The 27,917-nt window shown below is 33.6% G+C and overlaps 2 protein-coding genes across 2 annotated transcripts in view; one reads left to right on the forward strand and one right to left on the reverse strand.

Annotated features, from left to right (window-relative positions):
- LOC119606966 (probable serine/threonine-protein kinase cdc7) overlaps positions 1–10,585 on the forward strand; it is a 52,849-nt gene extending 42,264 nt beyond the window's left edge. Inside the window, exons 2-3 of the mRNA XM_037960643.1 lie at positions 6,742–8,250; positions 9,987–10,585. Of these exons, the coding sequence (XP_037816571.1) occupies positions 7,095–8,250; positions 9,987–10,438 (1,608 nt within the window). The 5' untranslated portion in view covers positions 6,742–7,094 and the 3' untranslated portion in view covers positions 10,439–10,585. The remainder of the gene's footprint in view (positions 1–6,741; positions 8,251–9,986) is intronic.
- Positions 10,586–10,665: 80 nt separating this feature from the next.
- Positions 10,666–27,875, reverse strand: LOC119606969 (zinc finger FYVE domain-containing protein 26 homolog). The gene is given in 14 exon segments (XM_037960650.1): positions 10,666–11,253; positions 11,316–11,440; positions 12,825–13,962; positions 15,679–15,720; positions 15,722–15,813; positions 15,815–15,847; positions 15,850–15,933; positions 16,017–16,709; positions 16,711–17,661; positions 17,663–17,772; positions 20,572–21,250; positions 21,252–21,848; positions 25,072–26,916; positions 27,450–27,875. Coding segments are annotated over 14 exon segments (6,885 nt in total). The 5' UTR covers positions 27,513–27,875; the 3' UTR covers positions 10,666–10,820.
- Between the last annotated feature and the right edge of the window lie 42 nt (positions 27,876–27,917).

A 27,917-nucleotide genomic window follows, 5' to 3' on the forward strand; every position in this document is an offset into this window, starting at 1 on the left:
GTCTTATTAGATTAGTTTAAGTCATTCCATCAATGTACTTCTAATAAGAAATGTTACTTAATTCCGTCGTTTCGTTTCATTCCATACAAATATTTATCTGGTTTGTTAATTTAAAATGTGTATTAATATAATATGTCCTTTCAACATCCCCTTCTTTAGTTCCTATCGTTTTTATATGGAGGAAATTTTTTTCAATTGGTTTGATATCACAGGACAGGTAGATTTTCTCAGAAACTTAACTTCATCTTCGTGTGAAGAGTTTTCCATACGTAATTTCTGCAATATAATTTTAGCATCCTATAGCTAAACCGTCTGTAGTTCCAGATACCTTCAGGATATACACAAATGTTAAATCTCCTACTGGGTGTATATAACATAAAAATGCGTGATATATGTACAAAGAGCAAGAAAGTTTAAAGACCAAAAATTGGAGGCAATACTTTGAAGATTTTTCTTAAACATAACAAGATCATGCAAACTCATTGTGAACTACCGAAGCAAACAGCAGGTTTCTATCAAAAGTCGTACCATTCTAGTTGAAGCCGAGAGGCCGTAAAATACGATTTTGCATGCTGTTTGAATGCTATAAAAGAAACTAATTTTTGCAAAGATCTATTGCGATAACCCAAGGCGTCATGCCAGACAATCACTTTGAAAATGTACTAAATGCAATTGATTCGTTTGAAACGAGTATTGGTACATTTAGAAGAAATGTTTGGTGAAGTTCTTACTCAACCGCTAGATTTTCCTTGCAGGAAGCTTTCCTTGAGCGCGGAATCCATATTTTACCAGAAAGATGTGAACGTTCAAAACTAATAATGATCAATTTTTATTTACGAATTTGTTATGAATTACATATCGCTCATTTACTACAAGACCGGCATAATCCAAAAAAGTCATTTCGAGAAAAATATCTTTGAATTTTTAATGACATTTGAGTATTTTTTAAATAATTTACAAACGAAACAAGCGATTTGAAAAATTAAACGAGATTCAGATAGTAGAGATTAATATGATTCTTATCATCAAATTGAAATTTAGGTCTACAACAAAAAAACGATGTCACATCGAAAATAATCGACATATTTGAAATTCGATAAATCTATATGAAAGTATGACGCATATTTTATAGCCCTGAGTTCAAAAAACCTGAATTTTGGATTATGCCAGTCTTTTAGTAAATGAATGATATATGTTCGACAATCTCGAATCGAGATTCCATAAATATAAAACTTATATATTATTTTAATCACTCATCGAAGAGCAGTGAACACTTCTATCAGAAAACCAGCACGTACAGTTGATTGTTCCGAATCTTTTATACGGAAAGCCATGGCTAATGTTGGGTTGAGGTCGTATAAAGTTCAGAAAGTTCCAAATGGCAATTCGGTAAAGAACTTAGAAGCAAATAAAACGAACGTAAAAATTTAAGTTAAATTGAATTAAAAAAAATACACTTATTGTATAATGGCTGACTTTCCACAACATTCAGATCAATATTTTTAAGTGGCTCATGGAGGAGATAATGACAAACAAGTAAGAAGTCTATATTCGCCTTTGCCGAATCTTATATACCCTTCACCATAGTGTGTTTAAAAAAAGATTAATTTGAATTAATTATTTTTTTTTAATCTTTCCCGACTCTACCAATAGCAAAACAAAATAAACAACAATAACAAGAACGCCAAACAAAACAAATCACAAAAAGAAATCCAAAAAAATTTCTTTTTTTATGAAAATTTCAGAGGTTATCTCGAATTTTTACTCATAACTCCGTTACTTATGGACCGATTTTGCTGATTTTTAATAGGAAACTTCTCGAAAGCATGTCTGACAGAATTGTTGATGACTTGGGTCCTGAAGATATCTGGTGTCTTTAGAAAATTTATTTCAGCAAACATACAGACAGACGTAGCTTAATCGACTACGCTATCTATAAGGACTCGGAATATGTATACTTTATAGGTTCGGAAAATTATATTATAGAAATTACAAATGGAATGACAAACTTATACATACGCTTCTCACGTTCCCCCGGAGGTATGTTACCTTGACGAAAGACCCCATCTGGGTGTAATTGCAATGCCAGGGAAAAGTGGTGCTAATAATACATCTAGTCTGTCGGGACTATAAACCAGAACCAGAGAACCACATAATCTGGTACTACGGGTGACCAGTTGCCCGCTGGACTTTGTCCTGGCTTGTCAGTTGGGTGAGGTTCCTTCGGGATCCTCGTAGTGGCTGTGGTTTAAACCCATATTCGCGGAAAGAGAATGTCGGTTAAAGGACTGATGCACGCTTGGTATTAAGTGTATATGATACAGGATGAATATATGATCTTACCCGCCCGTATATACCTTATACAAATGATACCATTGAATTTTTGCTTCTTTGTCCAGGTATGTTCAGGAAAAACTCTGTTCATACCAGATTTACCACAGTGTGTGGCAGAACCATGTGCACAGTTATACAAAGGGGCGTTGGTGAGTCGTCACAAAAGCTCATCCTATGGGTGAAATAACGCCATCACGACAGATGTTCACGTAAAGCACTTCGACATTCATTCATACTCTTCTCATGAAGGTGAAAGGCTATAAAAAATGTACTTTGAAACAAATAGCAAAAGATCTAAAGGATCATTATCACACTGTTTCAAAAGCCATTAAACAGTATAGGTAAGACGAGAGCATTGAAAAAAAAAAATCTGGATTGGGAAGATAAAAAGGTCTTATATATATTGGAACACTTCTATCAGAACAGCAGTTCGTACAGATAAATGCTCCGAGTATTTTGTGCGTGACAAGCCATTTGCAGTTGTGGCAAAAGAAGCACGATAAACACCGAAGTTTGAGACATTTGGCTCGATAAAGACTGAAATATACATATTACGGAGTGTCTAAAAAGGAGGGTTTTGCCTAACTTTAAACAGCACAGAGTACCTTTATATTTCTGGACCGATTTCACATCATGCCACTATGGAAAAAAGGGCATTAATTGGTTATTTAGCAATAATGTTAATGTTGTACCACGAGCGCTAAAATTTAATGGGAGGATTCCGGGAAAATTTAGATAAATTTATAAAAACAAACGAATTTTTTTGATCCACAATAATAAATCCACAAAAGGGCTTAATTAATAGTTTATTAAGTTATACATACAAATATTTAATCTAAATATATATGTATATCATTTATTCACTTTTAATAATCCAATATATAATATCATTTCAGTTCCTTTTTATACTATATAAATGAGTCCCAGTAGATTTAAACATTTTCAGTTAAATTCATTCATAAATACATTAAGTGTTAAATTATTAAATACACTCACTTACTTCCGTCATTATTATGCCAAAAACATACTTAAGATCCTAAACATATTAACACTTTACTATAGTGGTGGACTGGTATGTAGTACTTAAATACTAATCGGACATATTTACACACACACACAAACACACATATGGAGATTGTCATATGATAATTACAATTTTACACATTTTGCCGTATTATAATCAAGTGTAAGTTGATATTAAACTTAAACTATTGTCACCTTCTTTACAGGGGAGTTTAAGTGCAGATAGTACCTACTTATAGTAACTTATGTGACAAATATGTACATTAGGTTGGCAGCACTATGAAGTGGGGAAGTTTATTTTATTTTCTAAATAACAATTCTTAATAATGAACCACCCTAATGAAGATGTATATATGTATGTTACTTTATGCTAAAACTTATATGAATGACTCTACTCTTCGTCCAAACCACAACATTTTGTAGTAAAGTCACTCAAGTGTCCTATAAGATTTTCATACATTCTTACTTATAAATGTTTGTGTCTGTCTGTCTGTCCGTCTGTCTGTGAAATTATCTAAAGTGCAAATACCTCTTGAGGCTCTTGAAGATGATTGCCTTTGTTGTTGTTGCTATTTTTGTCTGGAGTATATACTGCAACAAGGTGTTGCAATTGAATTACTTGTCATAAAATATTTGAGAAAATAGAATTAACTAAATGAAGATGCATTTAGGTGTGATATTTATAAAACTATTTTGATGATATATGGAAGTACTTCTTTAACACATACTACTACATTCATAGTAGCTAGTATACATGTAGGGATATTAGCATGATCTTATATAAGAATATCCGAAAATTTTAACTGATTCTCAACTAAAATGAGAGTTTAACATTTAATATTTAGTGGGACCAAGTCTATTATGAGCTGCAAAATCTGGACAGAACAGCACTGAGAAGCTGATCGAAAAACTCCCAAAATATGGGGCGTTGTCATATTCCAGCATGACAACGCTCGGGCACATGTTGCGATTGCTATTAAAAACTATTTAGAAAAAAGTTAGTATGATGTTTTTACTCAACCGCCTTTAGTGCAGATCTTCCCCGTTCTATTACGATTTGTTATTATCGGTGCAGCAAGATTCATTCAAAAGCAGAAAATTTAACACAGAATCATTTTAAGTGATGAAAAATTGATCCAGAGATAACCCGAAGTGTAAGGTATCGATGTATAGCCCTGCTAATCAAGGAAATCGACATAAAAACCAAATATTCATGGGTCTAACTAAGGTAAAGCCATATATTTGGTGGGACCAAAAGGGTTCTATTATGAATTGGTGAAATCTTGCTAGACCATGAAAGGAAACTAGGTGATCCACTGACTGACCTTTCTTGTCTTCTTTAATCCTTTTTTTAAGATTTCAATACCTTTCCATAGGCCGAAGTTCTGCGCCATGATACCCAATCGACATGATACTCAATCGGTAAACCCCGATATTTTAGACAGTCCGTAATAGATATTTCTGCCTGATGTCACAAATGATAGACTTCTCCTGTCACACTGGGATTTTTTGTCCAGTTATATTCTTCAGCATTACCTCGTGAATCAGCCGCATAAAAATCTTGAACCGGAAGTTGTAAAAAGTCTCCCAGTGCATAAGTTACATTATCCATCATTCTCCATTTGACCTATTTTCTAAGTTTCTTTTGTTACCGAATTGATCTGAAAGTTTTTGAACTTTATACGACTTTAACCCAGAATTTGCTTTGGTTCTGCTCGCAAACGAATCAAATCATCTGATTGATTGATCTGAACTTGACGAGCTGTTTTTATAATGAAAGCCTTTGGTGTTCTTAGAAACAGTTGCTCGGAATAATCTATGAACTGGTCTATGGTCTAGTCTGTGGACTGGTTTATTAACTAGAGTATTATCTACTCTATAGATTATTCTGTTGACTAGATTAGAGACTAGTATATTTACTAGTCTTTAGACTATTATGTTAATTATTTTATTGACTAGACACTAGTCTATAGTCCATTGAATAGTTCTCTAACTGAACTATTGATTAGCCAATTAGACAAAGGATTAGAAACATGAAATTAAAATCGTGGTCAATATTTAGTTTATTCAATAAACTTTATGAACTTGACTTTTTATGACTAGTCCATGTAGAAGTCTACTTAATGGTCAGTGCAATAATCTAGGAACTGGTCTTTTGACTAGCATATTATCTACTATATAGATTAGTCTAATGATTAGAGTAGGGACTAGTATATTTACTAGTCTTTAGACTATTATATAGTATATTGAATAGTCTTTTAACTGATCTATTGATTACTTAGTATATTAACATGTATATAAAGTCAAATCAAATGTTTAGACAAAGGATTAGAAACATTGAATAGGGATCGTTATCAATTTTTATGGATTAGTTTCTCGACTTGTGTATAGGCTAGTCTAATCATTATTTTAATGACCGGTTTATAGACTAGTCCATGGACTGGTATATTGACTGCTCTACTTGCAAGTCTGTGGACTAATCTATTATCTGTCATCTACTATATATATTAGTCTATTGACTAGAGTTGGAACTAGTGTATTTAGTAGTCTATTGAATAGTCCTTGAACTGATCTATTGGTAAGTCTATTAGTCTGTATATAGTCAAATCAATTGTTTAGACAAAGTATTAGATATGGACTCGATACTTGACATGTGTATGGACTAGTCTAATCTTTAGTTTATTGACTGGTTTATAGACTGGTCCATATACTGATATAAATAAGTATTGGCTGGTCAATTGCCTAGTCAGTGGACTTATCTATGGACCAGTCTATTAATTAGCGCATTATCTAGTCTAAAGATTAATCTATTGACTAACTAGAGTAGGAACCATCATATATACTAATCTTTCGATTATTATATTCATTAGTCTATTGACTAGACAATAGACTAAGTAGTATATGGCATAGTCTACTGAATAGTCTTTAAACTGGTCTGTTAAGCAATATATAGTCAAAACAAAGGGATCTCAAACAGGTTAAGAAGGGATCTCAAACAGGTTAAGAACTAAATGTAAAACTTGTTAACTTCTAACTTTCTGTATAGTATTAGATACGACTACGTATAAATATAATGCTGCTATTACATTATGTATTTGGAAATGGAATAAAAAGTAAATAAATAACATAACAATTTCTTTACACTTGATAATAGTTTATAAACATTTCTATAGCCTTTAGAGACATTAAAAAAAAACATTACTTTCCAGCTGGTTTAAGTTAATTGTCCCATCAGCATATCCAATGTCACTAGAAATTGTTAACCCAAACAATAGAGTCAAAAACATACATATAACGCCACCTTAGTGAAGTTTAGATTTTAATGATAAACTTAAAACTTAATTGTGTCTTCTTTTTTTCACTCCACATTTTGTCTCATTACAGGCAGAGTGATTTTTTTCAAATGCAAACCATAAAACGCACTATACAAGACCATTGACCGTACCGGACTACAACTAGCAGCCATTGTTTAAGGAAACAAAAACAAGAACAACAACTACATGTACAATATACATGCAGTAGAAACAATTAACCAAAGATTTGTCCAACCAAAGGTATGAAGATAATTTGCTGCAAGGCTTAAATGTAAAAGTGACACCAAAGTGCCAACAACGTTTATTCTACACCAGACAAATAGTGTGTGTCTATGTGTGACAATAGTTGCTGTGAAATAAGGAAACACTTTATTATTAACTCTAGTGCTGTAGAGCAACAGGATAACAGCGGCCATAACAAGAATGCTGCAAAAATATCATCCAAATCCATTGTCACATTTTCTGGCGCTACACAATTCGCAAGCAACACACCATAATGTTGTCGATGCTCACACCTTGGCCTCAACCATTGCCAATGGTCATGTACAATTTCAACAACATCATCATCATCAACAGCAGCAGCAACATTCCAATCCCGTCTTGTTAGCGAATCATCACGCACAGAATACAACACATAATCATACTGCCATAGAATTGGCAGCTCAACATTTGAACTCTCATAATTCACCAGCTCATATACAAAGAGACAACCAACACCCCCACCACCAACATCAACCTCATCTTAATAATCAGCTACTTCATCATCAAAACCAACGTAATTCACAAAACCACCAGCATCAACATCATCACCATCATGCACAGCAATTAATTGAAGCAGCAGCGGCCGCATCAGCAAATACAACCCTTGATGCTGGCAAATCTTTTACAATAGCCGCCATTTTAGGTTTACAAAAGAGTGCCATGGAGAATACGAGAAAGGAATACACCAACAATGTTATAAACCTATCATTAAATTGTGCCAGCAACCACCCCGACAACAACAGCAGTTCACAACCACCCACCAACAGCACACCACTATCCGATATTGAGGATGAGCATGAACCTCATGAACAACCACATCAGGCACAGCGCGATTCTCTTAACACTAATAACAATAACAACAACAATAACAATAGAGATGTTAGTAACTTAAATGTGAACAAGTCGAATATTTGCAATAGTTTCAATACAACCACCAGCAATAACATCAACAACAACAACACCATTACCACCGTCAACAATTCTGTAAATAGTTTCAATTGTGATAATACAAATGCAACAACAGCAGCAACTGCTGCTAGCGTTTTAATGAATCGTTATTTACCGTCGGCCATGGTAAATGTTTCTAACGGCTCAAATGTGGTGGCCTCCGCTCCCTCATTAGTTTCTTTTGCCTCTAGTCCTGTTATGACCCATCAACAACATGCTCGTGCAAATAGTTTTGTTGCTGCGGCAGCTGCTGCAGCCGCCGCCGCTGCTGCTGCTAATGGTGCTCCTTCAGCTTTGCAAAGTCTGCAACAGTTGCATCAGCAACATGCCCATCAGACGAGTTTGAGTTTTCAGAGGGATAAACTAAAAGGTGAGTTATTGGAGGAATTTTCTATAGAAATATTTCGAGAAAATTGTTTTTTCTATAGAAAATTTTCGAGAAAATAGTTTTTTCTATAGAAAATTTTCGAGAAAATTGTCTTTTCTATAGAATATTTTTGAGAACATTGTTTTTTCTATAGAAAATTTTCGAGAAAATTGTCTTTTCTATAGAAAATTTTCGAGAAAATTGTCTTTTCTATAGAAAATTTTGTTTTCTATAGAAAATTTTCGAGAAAATTGTTTTTTCTATAGAAAATTTTCGAGAAAATTGTTTTTTCTATAGAAAATTTTCGAGAAAATGGTCTTTTCTATAGAAAATTTTCGAGAAAATAGTTTTTTCTATAAAAAAAATTTTGAGAAAATAGTTTTTTCTATTGAAGATTTTCGAGAAAATTGTTTTTTCTATAGAAGATTTTTGAGAAAATTGTTTTTTCTATAGAAGATTTTCGAGAAAATTGTTTTTTCTATAGAAGATTTTCGAGAAAATTGTCTTTTCTATAGAAAATTTTCGAGAAAATTGTCTTTTCTATAGAAAATTTTCAAGAAAATTGTCTTTTCTATAGAAAATTGTCTTTTCTATAGAAAATTTTCGAGAAAATGGTCTTTTCTATAGAAAATTTTCGAGAAAATTGTTTTTTCTATAGAAAATTTTCGAGAAAATTGTTTTTTCTATAGAAGATTTTCGAGAATATTGTTTCTATAGAAAATTTTCGAGAAAATTGTTTTTTCTATAGAAAATTTTCGAGAAAATTGTCTTTTCTATAGAAAATTTTCGAGAAAATGGTCTTTTCTATAGAAAATTTTCGAGAAAATAGTTTTTTCTATAGAAGATTTTCGAGAATATTGTTTTTTCTATAGAAAATTTTCGAGAAAATTGTTTTTTCTATAGAAAATTTTTGAGAAAATTGTTTTTTCTATAGAAGATTTTCGAGAAAATTGTTTTTTCTATAGAAAATTTTCGAGAAAATTGTCTTTTCTATAGAAAATTTTCGAGAAAATGGTCTTTTCTATAGAAATTTTTTTCAAAAAATTGCCTTTTCTATAGAAAATTTTCTAGAATATTGTATTTTCTATAGAAAATTTTGGAAAAAATTGTCTTTTCTATAGAACATTTTCGAGAAAAAAGTTTTCGAGATTTTCGAGAAAATTGTTTTTTTTTTTTTTATAGAAAATTTTCGAGAAAATAGTTTTTTCTATAGAAAATTTTTGAGAAAATAGTTTTTTTCTATAGAAAATTTTTGAGAAAATAGTTTTTTTTATAGAAATTTTTCGAGAAAATTGTGTTTTCTATAGAAGATTTTCGAGAAAATTGTTTTTTCTATAGAAAATTTTCGAGAAATTTGTCTTTTCTATAGAAAATTTTCGAGAAAATTGTTTGTTCTATAGAAAATTTTCGAGAAAATAGTTTTTTCTATAGAAAATTTTTGAAAACATTTTTTTTTTTATAGAAAATTTTCGAGAAAATAGTTTTTTCTATAGAAAATTTTTGAGAAAAAATTTTTTTTCTATAGAAAATTTTAAAGAAAATTCTCTTTTAAAAAAAAAAAAATACTTTTCTACAGAAAATTCACTTTTTTATAGAAAACATTCGAGAAAATTCTCTTTTTTATAGAAAATTTTCGAGAAAATTCTAATTTTTATAGAAATTTCTCCTTTTTATAGAAATTCTTAAGAATTCTGTTATAGAAATTATTAAAAAAAAAATTGTTCTACATCTACTTTTAGATCACAATGGTAAAAAATCTTCTCTAAAAAATAAACGTGTACGTACCATTTTCACACCCGAACAACTGGAAAGACTTGAAGCTGAATTTGAACGTCAACAGTATATGGTGGGACCAGAACGTCTCTATCTGGCACACACTCTCCAGCTAACAGAGGCTCAAGTTAAAGTCTGGTTTCAAAATCGACGAATTAAATGGCGAAAACATCATTTGGAAATAACACAACAGCGTTTGGCCCTGCTAAGGCAAACACAAATTACTACCAATCCTAATGGTAATACCGAAACAGATACTATTAATATTGATACCAATGATGATGATGAATGTGATGATATAAAGCGAGAGGAATTACGGGAACTAAACGAAAGTCGACAAGATACAGAATCAGAATTATCCATTTGTAATGATTCAATGGATGCTGAAAGTATTGTAGAAGGTGACGATGAAACATAAGAATAAGTTTTTTATTTTCGTGCTCTTCTAGTAGTTTACTAAAAGTTGTAAATATATATTTAGTATTGTTTAAATTATGAGATATTAAAATAATGAATGTAAATACATATAAAAGTGAGAAAAAATCTGAAATAAAATTAAAAAATAACGTTGAAATGTTTAGACTTATGATTTGTTTTAGGAAAATCTCTAACAACAAATTGTGTTATTTGTATAAAATTGTATATTTATTTTTATAATAATAACATATTACTTTATCTATGAGAAACTGAAAGAATACATAAGTAAAACAATTATAAATTATAAATACGATTAACGAAAAATCAATTGATAACAACAATCAATTGCCATATTGTCCCTTAGCACAAGTGAACGTTTTCGATCAATTTGTCTGAGTTGTACCGGACATACTCATTTGTAATTTCTTTTCACATAATTTCTTAATGTGTATTTGATTCGTTGCTTCCGCTTGTCGCAATATCTTACGTATATCCGAGTCACGTTTATATTTATTTGCCAGCAAATAGGCCGATTTTAATTGTCCAATAAATATATGTGAAGATATTCTCAATTCGACACTGTTTATCTTTTTGGCTAAATTATCGAGTGCTGTTTTTACTTCGGGTTCATGATTATTAGTGGCCGAATTTATAGCAACACTAAGAATTTCATCAATATCGCGTGTACTAACACCATTATTGGTCGTAATACAATTCAACAGTTTATCAACATCTTGTAAACGTTGATTGCGAGCTAAAACCTTAGCAGTGGCAGCAAATATTTTAATCGGTGGTAATTTATAATCTTGTATAATTCTGTAAATAGTTTTGAAATAAAAAATTTTAAATTAGCGACAAATTAGTTGAGAATAATTTACCTGTAGGCTAAACCGAAACCTTCATCTATGTTTTTGCCACATAAAAGTATTAAAATGCAAATCTGTATTTTCTCTTGGACTTTATCGAAGAGCGTGGGTAATGTTTTGTTTGAATCTAAGCGTATCTAAAAAATATAATAGAACAATCAATTTTTAATTGAAGAAAATTTTCGGATTTTTTATAGAAAATTTTTTTTTGGAAAAATCTCTTTTTTGTTATAGAAAATTTTCGGAAAATTTCTCTCATTTTTATAGAAAATTTTCGGAAAATTTCTCTCATTTTTATAGAAAATGTTCGGAAATTTTCTCTTTTTTATAGAATTTTTTTTAAAATTTCCATCTTTTTTATAGAAAATTTTTTGAAAATTTCCATCTTTTTTATAGAAAATTTTCAGAGAATTTCTCTTATAGAAAATTTTGGGAAAATTTCCCTCTCTTTAATAGAAAATTTTGGGAAAATTTCCCTCTTTTTAATAGAAAATTTTGGGAAAATTTCCCTCTTTTTAATAGAAAATTTTGGGAAAATTTCCCTCTTTTTAATAGAAAATTTTCGGAAAATTTCCCTTTTTTTAATAGAAAATTTTCGGAAAATTTCCCTTTTTTTAATAGAAAATTTTCGGAAAATTTCCCTTTTTTTAATAGAAAATTTTCGGAAAATTTCCCTTTTTAATAGAAAATTTTCGGAAAATTTTCCTCTTTTCAATAGAAAATTTCCCTCGTTTTTGTAGAAATTTTTCGGAAAATTTCCCTCTTTTTTATAGAAAATTTTCGAAAAATTTGCCTCTTTTTGTTATAGAAAATTTTCGGAAAATTTACCTCTTCTTAATAGAACATTTTCGGAAAATTTCCCTTTTTTTAATAGAAAATTTTCGGAAAATTTCCCTTTTTAATAGAAAATTTTCGGAAAATTTCCCTCTTTTTAATAGAAAATTTTCGGAAAATTTCCCTCTTTTTTATAGAAAATTTTCGGAAAATTTCCCTCTTTTTTATAGAAAATTTTCGGAAAATTTCCCTCTTTTTTATAGAAAATTTTCGGAAAATTTCCCTCTTTTTTATAGAAAATTTTCGGAAAATTTCCCTCTTTTTTATAGAAAATTTTCGAAAAATTTCCCTCTTTTTTTATAGAAAACTTTCGAAAAATTTTCCTCTTTTCAATAGAAAATTTTCGAAAAATTTTCCTCTTTTCAATAGAAAATTTTCGAAAAATTTTCCTCTTTTCAATAGAAAATTTCTCTCGGTTTTGTAGAAAATTTTCGAAAAATGTCCCTCTTTTTCTTATAGAAAATTTTCGAAAAATTTCCCTCGTTTTTGTAGAAAATTTTCGAAAAATTTCCCTCTTTTTCTTATAGAAAATTTTTGAAAAATTTCCCTTTTTCTTATAGAAAATTTTCGAAAAATTTCCCTCGAAAATTATCGGAAAATTTCTCTTTTTGTTATAGAAAATTTTATTTTCGGAAAATTACTCCCTTTCTTATAGAAAATTTTCTATTATTTTTGTATCACTCCTACCTGCTTTAGATATTTTTCCGTTATCAAACTATCATCACTACTATTTTCCACTTCACATTTCGCTAAAAATTTCGCTACATCCAATTGTTTTAGAATCGTATTTATATGGGCATTAAGCGAACGTGCATCCATTTGCATTTGCAAATTTCCACCACCCGTAGATGAGGTAATGCTGCCGGAACTTGATCTACGACTACTATTGCCGTTCTTTTGTGATGTTTTACTCGTGTTAAAGTTAATATTCTCCCATTTCGAAACCTCCAGTTCGGTTTGCAAATGTAAATGAGCATTATGCAAATGCTGGGAATTCGTATGTTGTTGTTGGAAATTTTCACAATTCATGGAGTAAAATTTAACGCATGTCATCGAAGCTCTAATGGGATCGTTTAAAAGTAATTGTAATTGATAGAGAGAATTGAGATGGTTATGGGTCTCCAAGTAACGACAAGCCTGTAGCAGTACCGTACGCCACATTAGCAGACGGCTGTCAAATTCTTGCAATTGGCTGATAAGTTGAGGCATTTGACCTCTTTTTAAGTGTTCTAATAAAATATGCTGTATAAAAAGTTCAGGCTCAAGTTTTTGTAAAATAAAATATTTTAAAGTGGCTATTAGGTCATTATGTTGCATAAGGAATTTTATAACATCAGCATGAGATCCATAGGTGAGAACATAATAGATGCATTCCTCAAAGCCACGAGTTTTACGGAATAATATTTTGCGTTTAACAGGTGTGTCACTGCTATTCGTACTAACGCGTTTTAAAGAAGCCAAAGTATTTAAGATATTTAAGGCAGGTTCATGCATGCGCTTTACATAGGTTTCCTTACGTCGGGAGAGTAATGAAACTAACGATGTATTTGAACTGCGTATAATGGAAGCACGTTGCAAGGTCTCCGGTTGTGTTTTATTTAATGGTGATGATTCGATTAATTTTAAAATTTCCTGTAGTAAAGGAGGACCATGTTGGGGACGACGTATCAAAGTGATGTCATGATCTTTTGTCAAACCCAAAATATTATCAAAATTGCCATTTGTTGATAGCTGAAGTTTGGTATTGAAAATTACTTTGCAAATTGCAGTGTTCGTGGTTTCAGTAGTTAACTTGGGCATACAGTGGGAGAAGTGGCACGGCGAGAAAGGGGGGCAAAAGGAAGGGAGGGGAGGAAGACGGACTAGGATCGGACGGACGGACGACGACGGGACGGACGGACGAGGACGGCGGACGGACGGACGGACGACGGACGGACGGACGGACGACGGGACGGACGGACGGACGGACGGACGACGGACGGACGGACGGACGGACGACGGACGGACGGACGGACGGGACGGACGGACGGACGGACGGACTGACGGACGGACGGACGGACGGACGGACGGACGGCGGACGAGGACGGACGGACGGACGGCTGACGGACGGACGGACGGACGGACGGACGGACGGACGAGGACGGACGGACGGACGGACGGACGGACGGCGGACGGACGGACGGACGGACGGACGACGGACGTACGGACGGACGGACGGACGGATCGGACGGACGACGACGACGGACGGACGGACGGACGGACGGACGGACGGACGGACGGACGGACGGACGGACGGACGGACGGACGGACGGACGACGGACGGACGGACGGACGGACGGACGGACGGACGGACGGACGGACGGACGGACGGACGGACGGACGGACGGACGGACGGACGGAGGACGGACGGACTGACGGACGGACGGACGGACGGACGGACGGACGGACGGACGGACGGACGGACGGACGGACGGACGGACGGACGGACGGACGGACGGACGGACGGACGGACGGACGGACGGACGGACGGACGGACGGACGGACGGACGGACGGACGGACGGACGGACGGACGGACGGACGGACGGACGGACGGACGGACGGACGGACGGACGGACGGACGGACGGACGGACGGACGGACGGACGGACGGACGGACGGACGGACGGACGGACGGACGGACGGACGACGGACGGACGGACGGACGGACGGACGGACGGACGGACGGACGGACGGACGGACGGACGGACGGACGGACGGACGGACGACGACGGACGGACGGACGGACGGACGGACGGACGGACGACGACGGACGGACGGACGGACGGACGGACGGACGGACGGACGGACGGACGGACGGACGGACGGACGGACGGACGGACGACGGACGGACGGACGGACGGACGGACGGACGGACGGACGGACGGACGGACGGACGACGGACGGACGGACGGACGGACGGACGGACGGACGGACGGACGGACGGACGGACGGACGGACGGACGGACGGACGGACGGACGGACGGACGGACGGACGGACGGACGGACGGACGGACGGACGGACGGACGGACGGACGGACGGACGGACGGACGGACGGACGGACGGACGGACGGACGGACGGACGGACGGACGACGGACGGACGACGGACGGACGGACGGACGGACGGACGGACGGACGGACGGACGGACGGACGGACGGACGGACGGACGGACGGACGGACGGACGGACGGACGGACGACGGACGGACGGACGGAGGACGACGGACGGACGACGGACGGACGGACGACGGACGGAAGACGGACGTTACTGGACTACGGACGGTGACTGACGGACGGACTGACGGACGGACGGATGACGGACGGACGGTGTACGGACGGACGGACGGAGGTACGGCGGACGGAGGACGGACGACGGACGACGACGGACTTCACTACTTACTCACTTATTACTACTTACTACTTACTTACAAGTAAACAACTCACCTACCCGGTCCCTAACCTTCGTATTTCTCCTCCCTTTACTTACAGTTAAGTACTCACCTTGTATCATAACATCCTACCCGCAGGCAAGACAACCATGAGCCGCATAACCCCAGCTGTTGGGACGCCACATTTAAGATGTACTTCTAACGCCAATTCCCAACGTTCGGCTTGCACCAGTGAATCGGCTAATTTACGCCAAACCATGATTATTTAAAGGATCTGGTGGTATATAAGAGATTCACAGCCATTTGTACCACTGATTATAATTTCGGAATGTTCTCTTATTGTTTCCACTTCGGCAGGAGCACCACGTACCTTTATGCAAAATGCATAATACAAATATTTAGAATTCATTCTTAAGTGCAAAATTAAGTTTAATTAAATTTTACACTTATTACCTTTGCCGCCAGTGCCAAACAGTTCATCATCTTAGCCACCAATTCATAGTCTACCTCCGGATTGGGGACAATCAATTTCTCCAATTTACGACAGTGAAACAGCAATAAGTCCACACACTTTTGCTTACCCAAATGATAGTCTAAAATCGATAGACAAAGCGCTACACTAGGAGCATGGTCATAACAAAATTCCTCTCGCAGAAGCTTATCATGTGTTATATTTCCACTCAATTTCCACTTGAAACGTTCACCTGGTTTGGTACGCGATTTCACAGGAATATTCTCAATATCTTCGGCTTGAGCAGTTAAAGAGTCACGATTTGATTTGCGCTGCATAAAATCCTCAGACAAACGATGACAATCATTACAAATGCGTACCTCAACATCTTCATAGAGTTCGGGTATACGCATACGATGGGTAGAGCAAGCAAAACAAACGACTCGACCACAACGACGACAATGATGGCGGCGCATGAGCATAGTGAAAGCAGCACGACGACAACACATGCAGTGTGAAGCCTCCTCATCTCTGGTCCATTCGGCTCGTGTGGGAGCCTGATGAGGCATTTGAAAAGCTCCACATAAAGAATCTAACGATTGTTGCATGTCACAAGTGCTTTGGGAACAGGGCTCCGAGGCTGAAGATGTATCAGATATCTGATAGTCCAAAGCTTTAGTAGCATAGATGCGCAAGTAACAGATCTATGCAATCGTTGGTAATGAAATGATCTTTTTGATAGAGATTAAAATTAAGCAATATAAAAGCAGAGGCATTTGTACTCTCCACTGAACCCAACTGGAAACGTGTCTTCAGGGGAGAATTGTTCTTGGCATGCAAATCATATATATTGCCATTTTTATCAAAACAAAAAGGGCACAATTGATGGGAGTCTGATGACTCACTACTCGTCTCTCTATCCAATTCTTGGCGCACTGCTTGCAATACTTTAGTTAATATTTCAAATTTAGCATTCATTATTAACTGCTCAATGATCAACAGAGGAAATTTTAATAAATTCCAAAATTGTTTACGTATACCGGGAGTTAATTGTTCAAAAATTATTATAGAAATTTTATAATTTTTATACATTTCCTTATCATTTGACTTGGCCAAGCGTTCCAAGAAATTTATAGAATATTTCAATAAAAACATTGAACGAAATTTATCTTTATTGTTGTCCAAGAAAGCAATACAATCAACTTCCGGAAATGTTTCCAAAATGTGCAGTAAGTATTCGTATGTGTTTAAATGCATCTCCTGTGACTGCTGCTCATCACTCATATCGGTCAAGGCGCTGAGAAGTATATTTAGTAGATTCTTACGTTGTGGCTTAAAATTATCCGCCAATTTGACAACATTACACCATTCGTAACATCGTTTATAGAGATGCAATTGCAGTAAACGTTCAAATATTGTACTGGGAGTTTTCAAACCAAAATCATATGCTTGAGGCCATGTCTCGAATTGCATTACTTCTGATACTTTGGCATATATGGTAATATCAATCAATGTTGCTTCCAATTGTTGTCTCAAACTTCTTGGTATTTTCTGTACCGCTTCTCGATGTTGTAATGTTGTTTCGATTAGTTCTTTAGCTAGACGCGTAGTGGCTATTTTAGTAAAATTTTTATGAATTAAATTCGCCCCGAACGCCAATGTCATGAATTTTGGGAGCTAAATTAATGTTTTTGGCATCTTCCTGTATTAGATCCATGATCAAGCAGTCTATACGTTTTGATTTAATAAGTTTGGGTTCTGCAAGAAGAATAAAAGGTGTTTTGTTTTCATAGAGACTAGACTATAGACTTGAATATGGACTAGATTACATACTAAAAAATAGACTAGACTATAAACTAAAATATAGATTAGACTAGACTATAAACTAGACTATGGACTAGACTGTAGCCTAGACTGAAGACTAGACTATAGAATAGACTGTAGAATAGACTGTAGACTAGATTATAAACTATACTATACTATAGACTAGACTATAGACTAGACTATAGACTAGACTATAGACGACTATAGACTAGAGATAGACTAGACTATAGACTAGACTATAGACTAGACTATAGACTAGACTATAGACTAGACTATAGACTAGACTATAGACTAGACTATAGACTAGACTATAGACTAGACTATAGACTAGACTATAGACTAGACTATAGACTAGATAGACTAGACTATAGACTAGACTATAGACTAGACTATAGACTAGACTATAGACTAGACTATAGACTAGACTATAGACTAGACTATAGACTAGACTATAAACTAGACTATAGACTAGATTATAAACTATACTATAGACTAGACTATAGACTAGACTAAAGACTAGACTATAGACTAGACTATAGACTAGACTATAGACTAGACTATAGACTAGACTATAGACTAGACTATAGACTAGACTATAGACTAGACTATAGACTAGACTATAGACTAGACTATAGACTAGACTATAGACTAGACTATAGACTAGACTATAGACTAGACTATAGACTAGACTATAGACTAGACTATAGACTAGACTATAGACTAGACTATAGACTAGACTATAGACTAGACTATAGACTAGACTATAGACTAGACTATAGACTAGACTATAGACTAGACTATAGACTAGACTATAGACTAGACTATAGACTAGACTATAGACTAGACTATAGACTAGACTATAGACTAGACTATAAACTAGACTATAGACTAGATTATAAACTATACTATAGACTAGACTATAGACTAGACTATAGACTAGACTATAGACTAGACTATAGACTAGACTATAGACTAGACTATAGACTAGACTATAGACTAGACTATAGACTAGACTATAGACTAGACTATAGACTAGACTATAGACTAGACTATAGACTAGACTATAGACTAGACTATAGACTAGACTATAGACTAGACTATAGACTAGACTATAGACTAGACTATAGACTAGACTATAGACTAGACTATAGACTAGACTATAGACTAGACTATAGACTAGACTATAGACTAGACTATAGACTAGACTATAGACTAGACTATAGACTAGACTATAGACTAGACTATAGACTAGACTATAGACTAGACTATAGACTAGACTATAGACTAGACTATAAACTAGACTATAGACTAGATTATAAACTATACTATAGACTAGACTATAGACTAGACTAAGACTAACTATAGACTAGACTATAGACTAGACTATAGACTAGACTATAGACTAGACTATAGACTAGACTATAGACTAGACTATAGACTAGACTATAGACTAGACTATAGACTAGACTATAGACTAGACTATAGACTAGACTATAGACTATAGACTAGACTATAGACTAGACTATAGACTAGACTATAGACTAGACTATAGACTAGACTATAGACTAGACTATAGACTAGACTATAGACTAGACTATAGACTAGACTATAGACTAGACTATAGATAGACTAGACTATAGACTAGACTATAGACTAGACTATAGACTAGACTATAGACTAGACTATAGACTAGACTATAGACTAGACTATAGACTAGACTATAGACTAGACTATAGACTAGACTATAGACTAGACTATAGACTAGACTATAGACTAGACTATAGACTAGACTATAGACTAGACTATAGACTAGACTATAGACTAGACTATAGACTAGACTATAGACTAGACTATAGACTAGACTATAGACTAGACTATAGACTAGACTATAGACTAGACTATAGACTAGACTATAGACTAGACTATAGACTAGACTATAGACTAGACTATAGACTAGACTATAAACTAGACTATAGACTAGAATATAGACTAGACTATAGACTAGGCTATAGACTAGACTATAGACTAGACTATAAACTAGACTATAGACTAGACTATAGACTGGACTATAGACTAGACTATAGACTAGACTATAGACTAGACTGTAGACTAGACTATAGACTAGAACAATAAACTAGACTATAGACTAGACTATAGACTAGACTATAGGACTAGACTATAGACTAGACTATAGACTAGACTATAGACTAGACTGTAGACTAGACTATAGACTAGACTATAGACTAGACTATAGACTAGACTATAGACTAGACTATAGACTAGACTATAGACTAGACTATAGACTAGACTATAGACTAGACTATAGACTAGACTATAGACTAGGACTATAGACTAGACTATAGACTAGACTATAGACTAGATTATAGACTAGACTATAGACTAGACTATAGACTAGACTATAGACTAGACTATAGACTAGACTATAGACTAGACTATAGACTAGACTATAGACTAGACTATAGACTAGACTATAGACTAGACTATAGACTTGACTATAGACTAGGACTATAGACTAGACATAGACTAGACTATAGACTAGACTATAGACTAGACTATAGACTAGACTAGACTATAAACAAGACTATAGACTATAGCCTAGATTATAGACTAGACTATTCGTACATCTTTCTAACTTAACTTAACCTAACCTACTTCTTTTTTGATTCTTTGGAAGTTCTAAAAAGCGACAAAGAATGTGTCCATTTCACTCACCTTGTATACCAATATCAAGTTGCAATAACTCCAATTGTTCCCTTTTCGATTCAATCTTTTCCAACAGTTTCATATTAACATTATCACATCTTAAAGTGGCAATTATCTTATTACCACCATACAGCGAAGATAATCTATCAATTTCACTCATACACAAAATACGTTCCAAATATATGGAGTCTATATTGTTGTCATCTTTTGTAAAGTAATCCTTATTGTTAATACCTTGCAGTAAATATACCAATAAACGATTGTAATTGGCGATATAATTAAATATAGTAGCTTGTTTTTGTGCAGTAAGTTGACGTTTTTTCAAGCCACATTTACCCACAATTTCCGGGCAGATATTTAATGCAATAACATGCACTAGATTTAAATTTAAAGCCGTAACAATGCCTTCGATTTCCAAGGGTGTCATATCGCAATTGAATATCAATTCACCCACCACATCACAAGGATCTATTTTCAATAGCTCCTCTACATGAAATTCACAATTGGGATCTCTAAGATGCACCAATTTAGTAAGATGATGTACATAATTGCAGAATCTTTGATAATAATTACATTTCGATTCTAAATTCTGAAATTGTGTTAGCAGAGACTTTAAATCATCACAACGACTCAACTCGCTGGGTTTTTTATAGAATATTTCTTCAAATATTTTTTCTCTGGCCAATTCTACTGATAATTTTTTGTGGCCTTAAAGAGTAGCTATTGTCAGCCAGTAAATCTCTAACAGATTTACCCTCCAATAAGCGCATACAATCATTTAGATTTTCCAGCAAATTTAGTGGTCCTATATTTTTAGGTAATTGAGATTTTTCCATGCTTTCGACTTCCTTGAATGAGGATTGTATCGATTGATGACGTTTTATAACCATTAAAATACTTGTGATTATGTCACGGTTTAACGGTAAATTCAATATTAAATCACAAATGATAACAGCATTTAAATTGCTTTCTTCGAATTGTGTTAGAAAGCGATATTGTGGATTTTGTTTGTGTTTTTGTATTAACTCCTTAACGGCCTCAGTTTGTTTGATGCGTTGCGACTGGGCGAAATTATCGATAACACTTATAATTTTCGAAACTTCAAATCCTTTAGCTGCTACATTACGTATCTGTTCAACTGTGGCTAACGGTTCCTTTGAATTGTGGGTTTGTTTTTCTTGTCGCTGATAGTTTTCATAAATTATGGATAATTTCTGTTTAATATTTTGTTGTTGTTCAACATATTGTAATTCGGTGTTTAGTTGGGAATTTTGTAAATTGAAATTCTGTAAGAGAATTTGAAGAATAATGTAATAGTGAGAGAATACAAATTTAAGAAAAAATGAATTCTTAGGTGGCCTAGTAGGCTAGTTGATAGTGTGCTAGTCTTTTAGTCTGGTAGTCATGGATCCAAACTTCATCGGAAATTGGTGGCTGTTTCATGTCGGTCTATTTTGTAAATCATGATTATTTGAAACAATGAATAAACGAATAATTAGTAAGTAAGTAGTAAGTAAGTAAGTAAGTAAGTAAGTAAGTAAGTAAGTAAGTAAGTAAGTAAGAAGTAAAGTAAGTAGTAAGTAAGTAAGTAAGTAAGTAAGTAAGTAAGTAAGTAAGTAAGTAAGTAAGTAAGTAAGTAAGTAAGTAAGTAAGTAAGTAAGTAAGTAAGTAAGTAAGTAAGTAAGTAAGTAAGTAAGTAAGTAAGTAAGTAAGTAAGTAAGTAAGTAAGTAAGTAAGTAAGTAGTAAAAGTAAGTAAGTAAGTAAGTAAGTAAGTAAGTAAGTAAGAAGTAAGTAAGTAAGTAAGTAAGTAAGTAAGTAAGTAAGTAAGTAAGTAAGTAAGTAAGTAAGTAAGTAAGTAAGTAAGTAAGTAAGTAAGTAAGTAAGTAAGTAAGTAAGTAAGTAAGTAAGTAAGTAAGTAAGAGTAAGTAAGTAAGTAAGTAAGTAAGTAAGTAAGTAAGTAAGTAAGTAAGTAAGTAAGTAAGTAAGTAAGTAAGTAAGTAAGTAAGTAAGTAAGTAAGTAAGTAAGTAGTAAGTAAGTAAGTAGTAAGTAAGTAAGTAAGTAAGTAAGTAAGTAAGTAAGTAAGTAAGTAAGTAAGTAAGTAAGTAAGTAAGTAAGTAAGTAAGTAGTAAGTAAGTAAGTAAGTAAGTAAGTAAGTAAGTAAGTAAGTAAGTAAGTAAGTAAGTAAGTAAGTAAGTAAGTAAGTAAGTAAGTAAGTAAGTAAGTAAGTAAGTAAAGTAAGTAAGTAAGTAAGTAAAAGTAAGTAAGTAAGTAAGTAAGTAAGTAAGTAAGTAAGTAAGTAAGTAAGTAAGTAAGTAAGTAAGTAAGTAAGTAAGTAAGTAAGTAAGAAGTAAGTAAGTAAGTAAGTAAGTAAGTAAGTAAGTAAGTAAGTAAGTAAGTAAGTAAGTAAGTAAGTAAGTAAGTAAGTAAGTAAGTAAGTAAGTAAGTAAGTAAGTAAGTAAGTAAGTAAGTAAGTAAGTAAGTAAGTAAGTAAGTAAGTAAAGTAAGTAAGTAAGTAAGTAAGTAAGTAAGTAAGTAAGTAAGTAAGTAAGTAAGTAAGTAAGTAAGTAAGTAAAGTAAGTAAGTAAGTAAGTAAGTAAGTAAGTAAGTAAGTAAGTAAGTAAGTAAGTAAGTAAGTAAGTAAGTAAGTAAGTAAGTAAGTAAGTAAGTAAGTAAGTAAGTAAGTAAGTAAGTAAGTAAGTAAGTAAGTAAGTAAGTAAGTAAGTAAGTAAGTAAGTAAGTAAGTAAGTAAGTAAGTAAGTAAGTAAGTAAGTAAGTAAGTAAGTAAGTAAGTAAGTAAGTAAGTAAGTAAGTAAGTAAGTAAGTAAGTAAGTAAGTAAGTAAGTAAGTAAGTAAGTAAGTAAGTAAGTAAGTAAGTAAGTAAGTAAGTAAGTAAGTAAGTAAGTAAGTAAAGTAAGTAAGTAAGTAAGTAAGTAAGTAAGTAAGTAAGTAAGTAAGTAAGTAAGTAAGTAAGTAAGTAAGTAAGTAAGTAAGTAAGTAAGTAAGTAAGTAAGTAAGTAAGTAAGTAAGTAAGTAAGTAAGTAAGTAAGTAAGTAAGTAAGTAAGTAAGTAAGTAAGTAAGTAAGTAAGTAAGTAAGTAAGTAAGTAAGTAAGTAAGTAAGTAAGTAAGTAAGTAAGTAGTAAGTAAGTAAGTAAGTAAGTAAGTAAGTAAGTAAGTAAGTAAGTAAGTAAGTAAGTAAGTAAGTAAGTAAGTAAGTAAGTAAGTAAGTAAGTAAGTAAGTAAGTAAGTAAGTAAGTAAGTAAGTAAGTAAGTAAGTAAGTAAGTAAGTAAGTAAGTAAGTAAGTAAGTAAGTAAGTAAGTAAGTAAGTAAGTAAGTAAGTAAGTAAGAAGTAAGTAAGTAAGTAAGTAAGTAAGTAAGTAAGTAAGTAAGTAAGTAGTAAGTAAGTAAGTAAGTAAGTAAGTAAGTAAGTAAGTAAGTAAGTAAGTAAGTAAGTAATAAGTAAGTAAGTAAGTAAGTAAGTAAGTAAGTAAGTAAGTAAGTAAGTAAGTAAGTAAGTAAGTAGTAAGTAAGTAAGTAAGTAAGTAAGTAAGTAAGTAAGTAAGTAGTAAGTAAGTAAGTAAGTAAGTAAGTAAGTAAGTAAGTAAGTAAGTAGTAAGTAAGTAAGTAAGTAAGTAAGTAAGTAAGTAAGTAAGGTAAGTAAGTAAGTAAGTAAGTAAGTAAGTAAGTAAGTAAGTAAGTAAGTAAGTAAGTAAGTAAGTAAGTAAGTAAGTAAGTAAGTAAGTAAGTAAGTAAGTAAGTAAGTAAGTAAGTAAGTAAGTAAGTAAGTAGTAAGTAAGTAAGTAAGTAAGTAAGTAAGTAAGTAAGTAAGTAAGTAAGTAAGTAAGTAAGTAAGTAAGTAAGTAAGTAAGTAAGTAAGTAAGTAAGTAAGTAAGTAAGTAAGTAAGTAAGTAAGTAAGTAAGTAAGTAGTAAGTAAGAAGTAAGTAAGTAAGTAAGTAAGTAAGTAGTAGTAAAGTAAAAGTAAGTATTTTTTCAATTTTTCTGAATTCTGAAACAGGAAGTGTGTATCATAGAATTATTCTAATTTGGATCCCGAAGATATCTGGTTAGTTCCGACAATTGATTTCAACTGGCATACAGACAGATGGAATCGATTTTTCTATAAACTTTCTGAATATTACAACAAAATAAATACTAAATAAATTCTACAACATTTGTTTGCATCATATCTTGAACATCTGTTTTATTATAAATTAAACAACTGTTTTGTTATTAATAATTACAAATCGTTTTTATTATAGTTATTTCTACATCAACTACTCTGGTTGGCCACGTTACTGCTATTTGCTTTTGCTAAAAAGTTATGGGATGAACCTAAAACTGTGCACTACCATTACTATGAAAACTTTCCGTTATTGGAAAATAATATGAAAATAAAAGCTGAGTCATAAATATTTACGCTATATGGAGTTAATTTATTCTTTGTTAAATTTTATTTTTATGAGTTATTTCAATAAATGCCTATTCTTTTAATAATTCTACTACTTACCTCAATAATTTGTTTGGCGTCATTAAAACGTTTCAACGATAAAGCCAAAACTGCTAAACTTTGGGGAGATTCCAGTAACTTTAGTACAATGCTACGTTCCTCATTGATATCTCTTCTACTTTTACAGTTATCCAAATGTTTTAAAGGATCAATATTTGCCACGGAATTAGCTAAAGCGTTGGCACGAACACGACACTGTTGCAGTGATAAATCTTCTTTAGGTCTGGCAATTGCTCCACTAAATGTAGCACGTCGACGTTTTTTGGCTGCCTTACGACGTGACAGGCTAGTATAATGGCTATGATAATTTGTTTGTTTCTCCTCATCATCACTTGACAAACGATCTAAAGCATCAACATGATAACGAACAAAATGTGGCAAATACTCAGGATCCAAATAGACTTCTACATTATTCAGCTTGGCTTGATTTTGTGAAGATTCTAATTTCTCTAGCAATGAATACTTCCATAATATATCTGCTATATAATCAACAATATCTTGAAAACGTTGTTGGTTATCGGAGCAAGCATTTTTAAAATCAGCCGAGTGTAGTTTTTTGGTAACAAAAGTTTTCAAAAAGTTGTATAATTGAGCAAAAGCTTTGGATTTACAGATGAAACCAGTACGTTGGTATAATTTTGTTTTGATTTTCGTTTTACTTGCTGAATCAGGTAAAATATCATCATCGGTATAGGAAGTATCAGAAGAAAGCAATAGTTTGCTGGACATTTTGCCGCCACCACCACTTTCATTGTGCTTTTGTAAATGTTCCCAACGTAAGAAGGTAAACTTGAGTATATCCTCTAAAATTTGACATAACAATTGGAAATTTTTCATTTGTCTTAACAAAGCATTTAATGATTGTAATTTTTGAGCATAAAATTCATCACAAGCCTCCGAGGAGGGTGTTACAATTAACTGAAACACACAGTCTAAAATAAAGTAATGACACACCGTTTCCAATTCATAATCCTTAATAGAGTTTGTTAGAGAATTTTGCCACATATAATAGGAATCTATGAATGCCTTGGTCTCCTCATAGTTATTCAGAAGTTTATATTTATTTATAACTTCCAGATTGGACGATTTCAATAGTATATCCTGCACACTAATGCGAGAGGACATATGTTTAAATTTTTGCGCATAATTTATAATTACAGTTAAGCGCTTAAAATCTTTATAGAAATAATTATAAACTGTACGTAAGTCTTCTGCGGGTGTTTCAATATCAAAATGCTCCAAACATTGTTGTATATTCGGCAATTGACTGAGCAATTGATTGGTCATGGAAAATTCTTGTACTAATTTCAAAATAATTAAATTATTTCTCAGCTGTACATCGGGAATTACTTTGAAGTTTGTTATTTGATTGGCCATTAGGGTTAGAAAGTGAGCCTTGTTGTCTAGAGCCTGATATAATGTATATTCTTTTGTACCCAAAGGATTTTGAAAATATTGCCATTGTGCCTCTTTTAGCAATTCCAAAATATCATATAAAGATTGTGTTGTTTCTCGTCCCATTAGGCATAAGTAAAATTCTCTATTCAGTTTGGTGTCGTCGTGTAAGCATTTTCTTAATGGCCCCTCTAGGCTGTTCTGTAGTATTTCTTCGGGTATTTTATTAAGAAATTTTAAAATTTTATTATCGAAACCGTTAGCGGGAACATGATTTAATAATTCTTCAAACACTTTTAAAAGTATAGTTTTAATATGGTATTTATATTTTGTCCATTTTAAGAGTAAAATGTCCAAAACCGGATAGGGTTTATTGAGCAATAGATCACATATTTGTTTTTGACAACGTTGTGTTGAGCTTTTTTCCAGCCGTAGACTTTCGTAGAAAAGCTGGAATGGTAAAAAACAGGGATTGTTAATGAATTGATATTTTATTATTATACGTGATTGGATTGTTAACTACTTCCAGGTAGACAAGTGTATTGGATGCAACCGACCAACCTCTAGGCGGAAGAATAACAACCTCCAGGTTATATCAAAAACAACATTGTCTAATATTTCTACATTTAATAGCAGATTTTGGATTCTACACAACATTTAAAAATTAAAATTTTTGTTTGCTGGGTAGTATTTAGAACTGTTACATTTTTCAAAATGTTATCGATAACATTTTTATCAAATATTTTACACTTGCAGCCAAATGAATTTACATGTATGGATGTACGTATGTATGTATGCGTGTAAAAAAAAATCTGACAAAAATGTATACATATTCCAAAAATATAATGAAAGCCGACTTTTCTACAGTACAAAGTCCCTTGTCTACATCTTACACTTAAAGAAAGCAATAACACGACCCTGATTATACCCAAATAAAAGATAAATTGTGTGTGCATGTAATGTAAAAAAAAAGATAAACAAACCTGTATCAACTCTTGTTCCTCTTGGGGCAGCAGTAAAAAGTAATGCTTTTCCAAATCTTCCATAGTGGCTAAAGTATTTTATCAATATTTTTTAACATCTGTCTATTGTTTTAAAGTTATTAAAATGTGTTTCTTTATTTTACAATTTATATTAAGTAGATTTAAAGATAAGCTGGCAACAGACATCCACAACTCATTTTACATGAACACACAAAGAAAAACAATTCAAACGTTTATAATACATTTTCACTTTTCGATAAATTTTCTGCCCTTTTTTACTGTTTGCACATTTTTTTGTTAATTATGTGGAAAGTTTTCTGGTTAGTTAATTAAATTAGATTAAAATCACGCATAAAAACAAAATATAAATACAAAAAAATTTGACTTCTTATTCAATGTAATCTCTAAATGAAAATAACAAAAACATCACTGTTGCTGCAGCAGCAATTTGCAGTTGTTTTTTTGTTG

The sequence above is a fragment of the Lucilia sericata genome, unplaced genomic scaffold (assembly GCF_015586225.1).
Source record: "Lucilia sericata isolate MDLA Ls3-8-SP2 unplaced genomic scaffold, ASM1558622v1 Contig000642F_arrow, whole genome shotgun sequence".
NCBI classification, from domain to species: Eukaryota; Metazoa; Arthropoda; class Insecta; order Diptera; family Calliphoridae; genus Lucilia; species Lucilia sericata.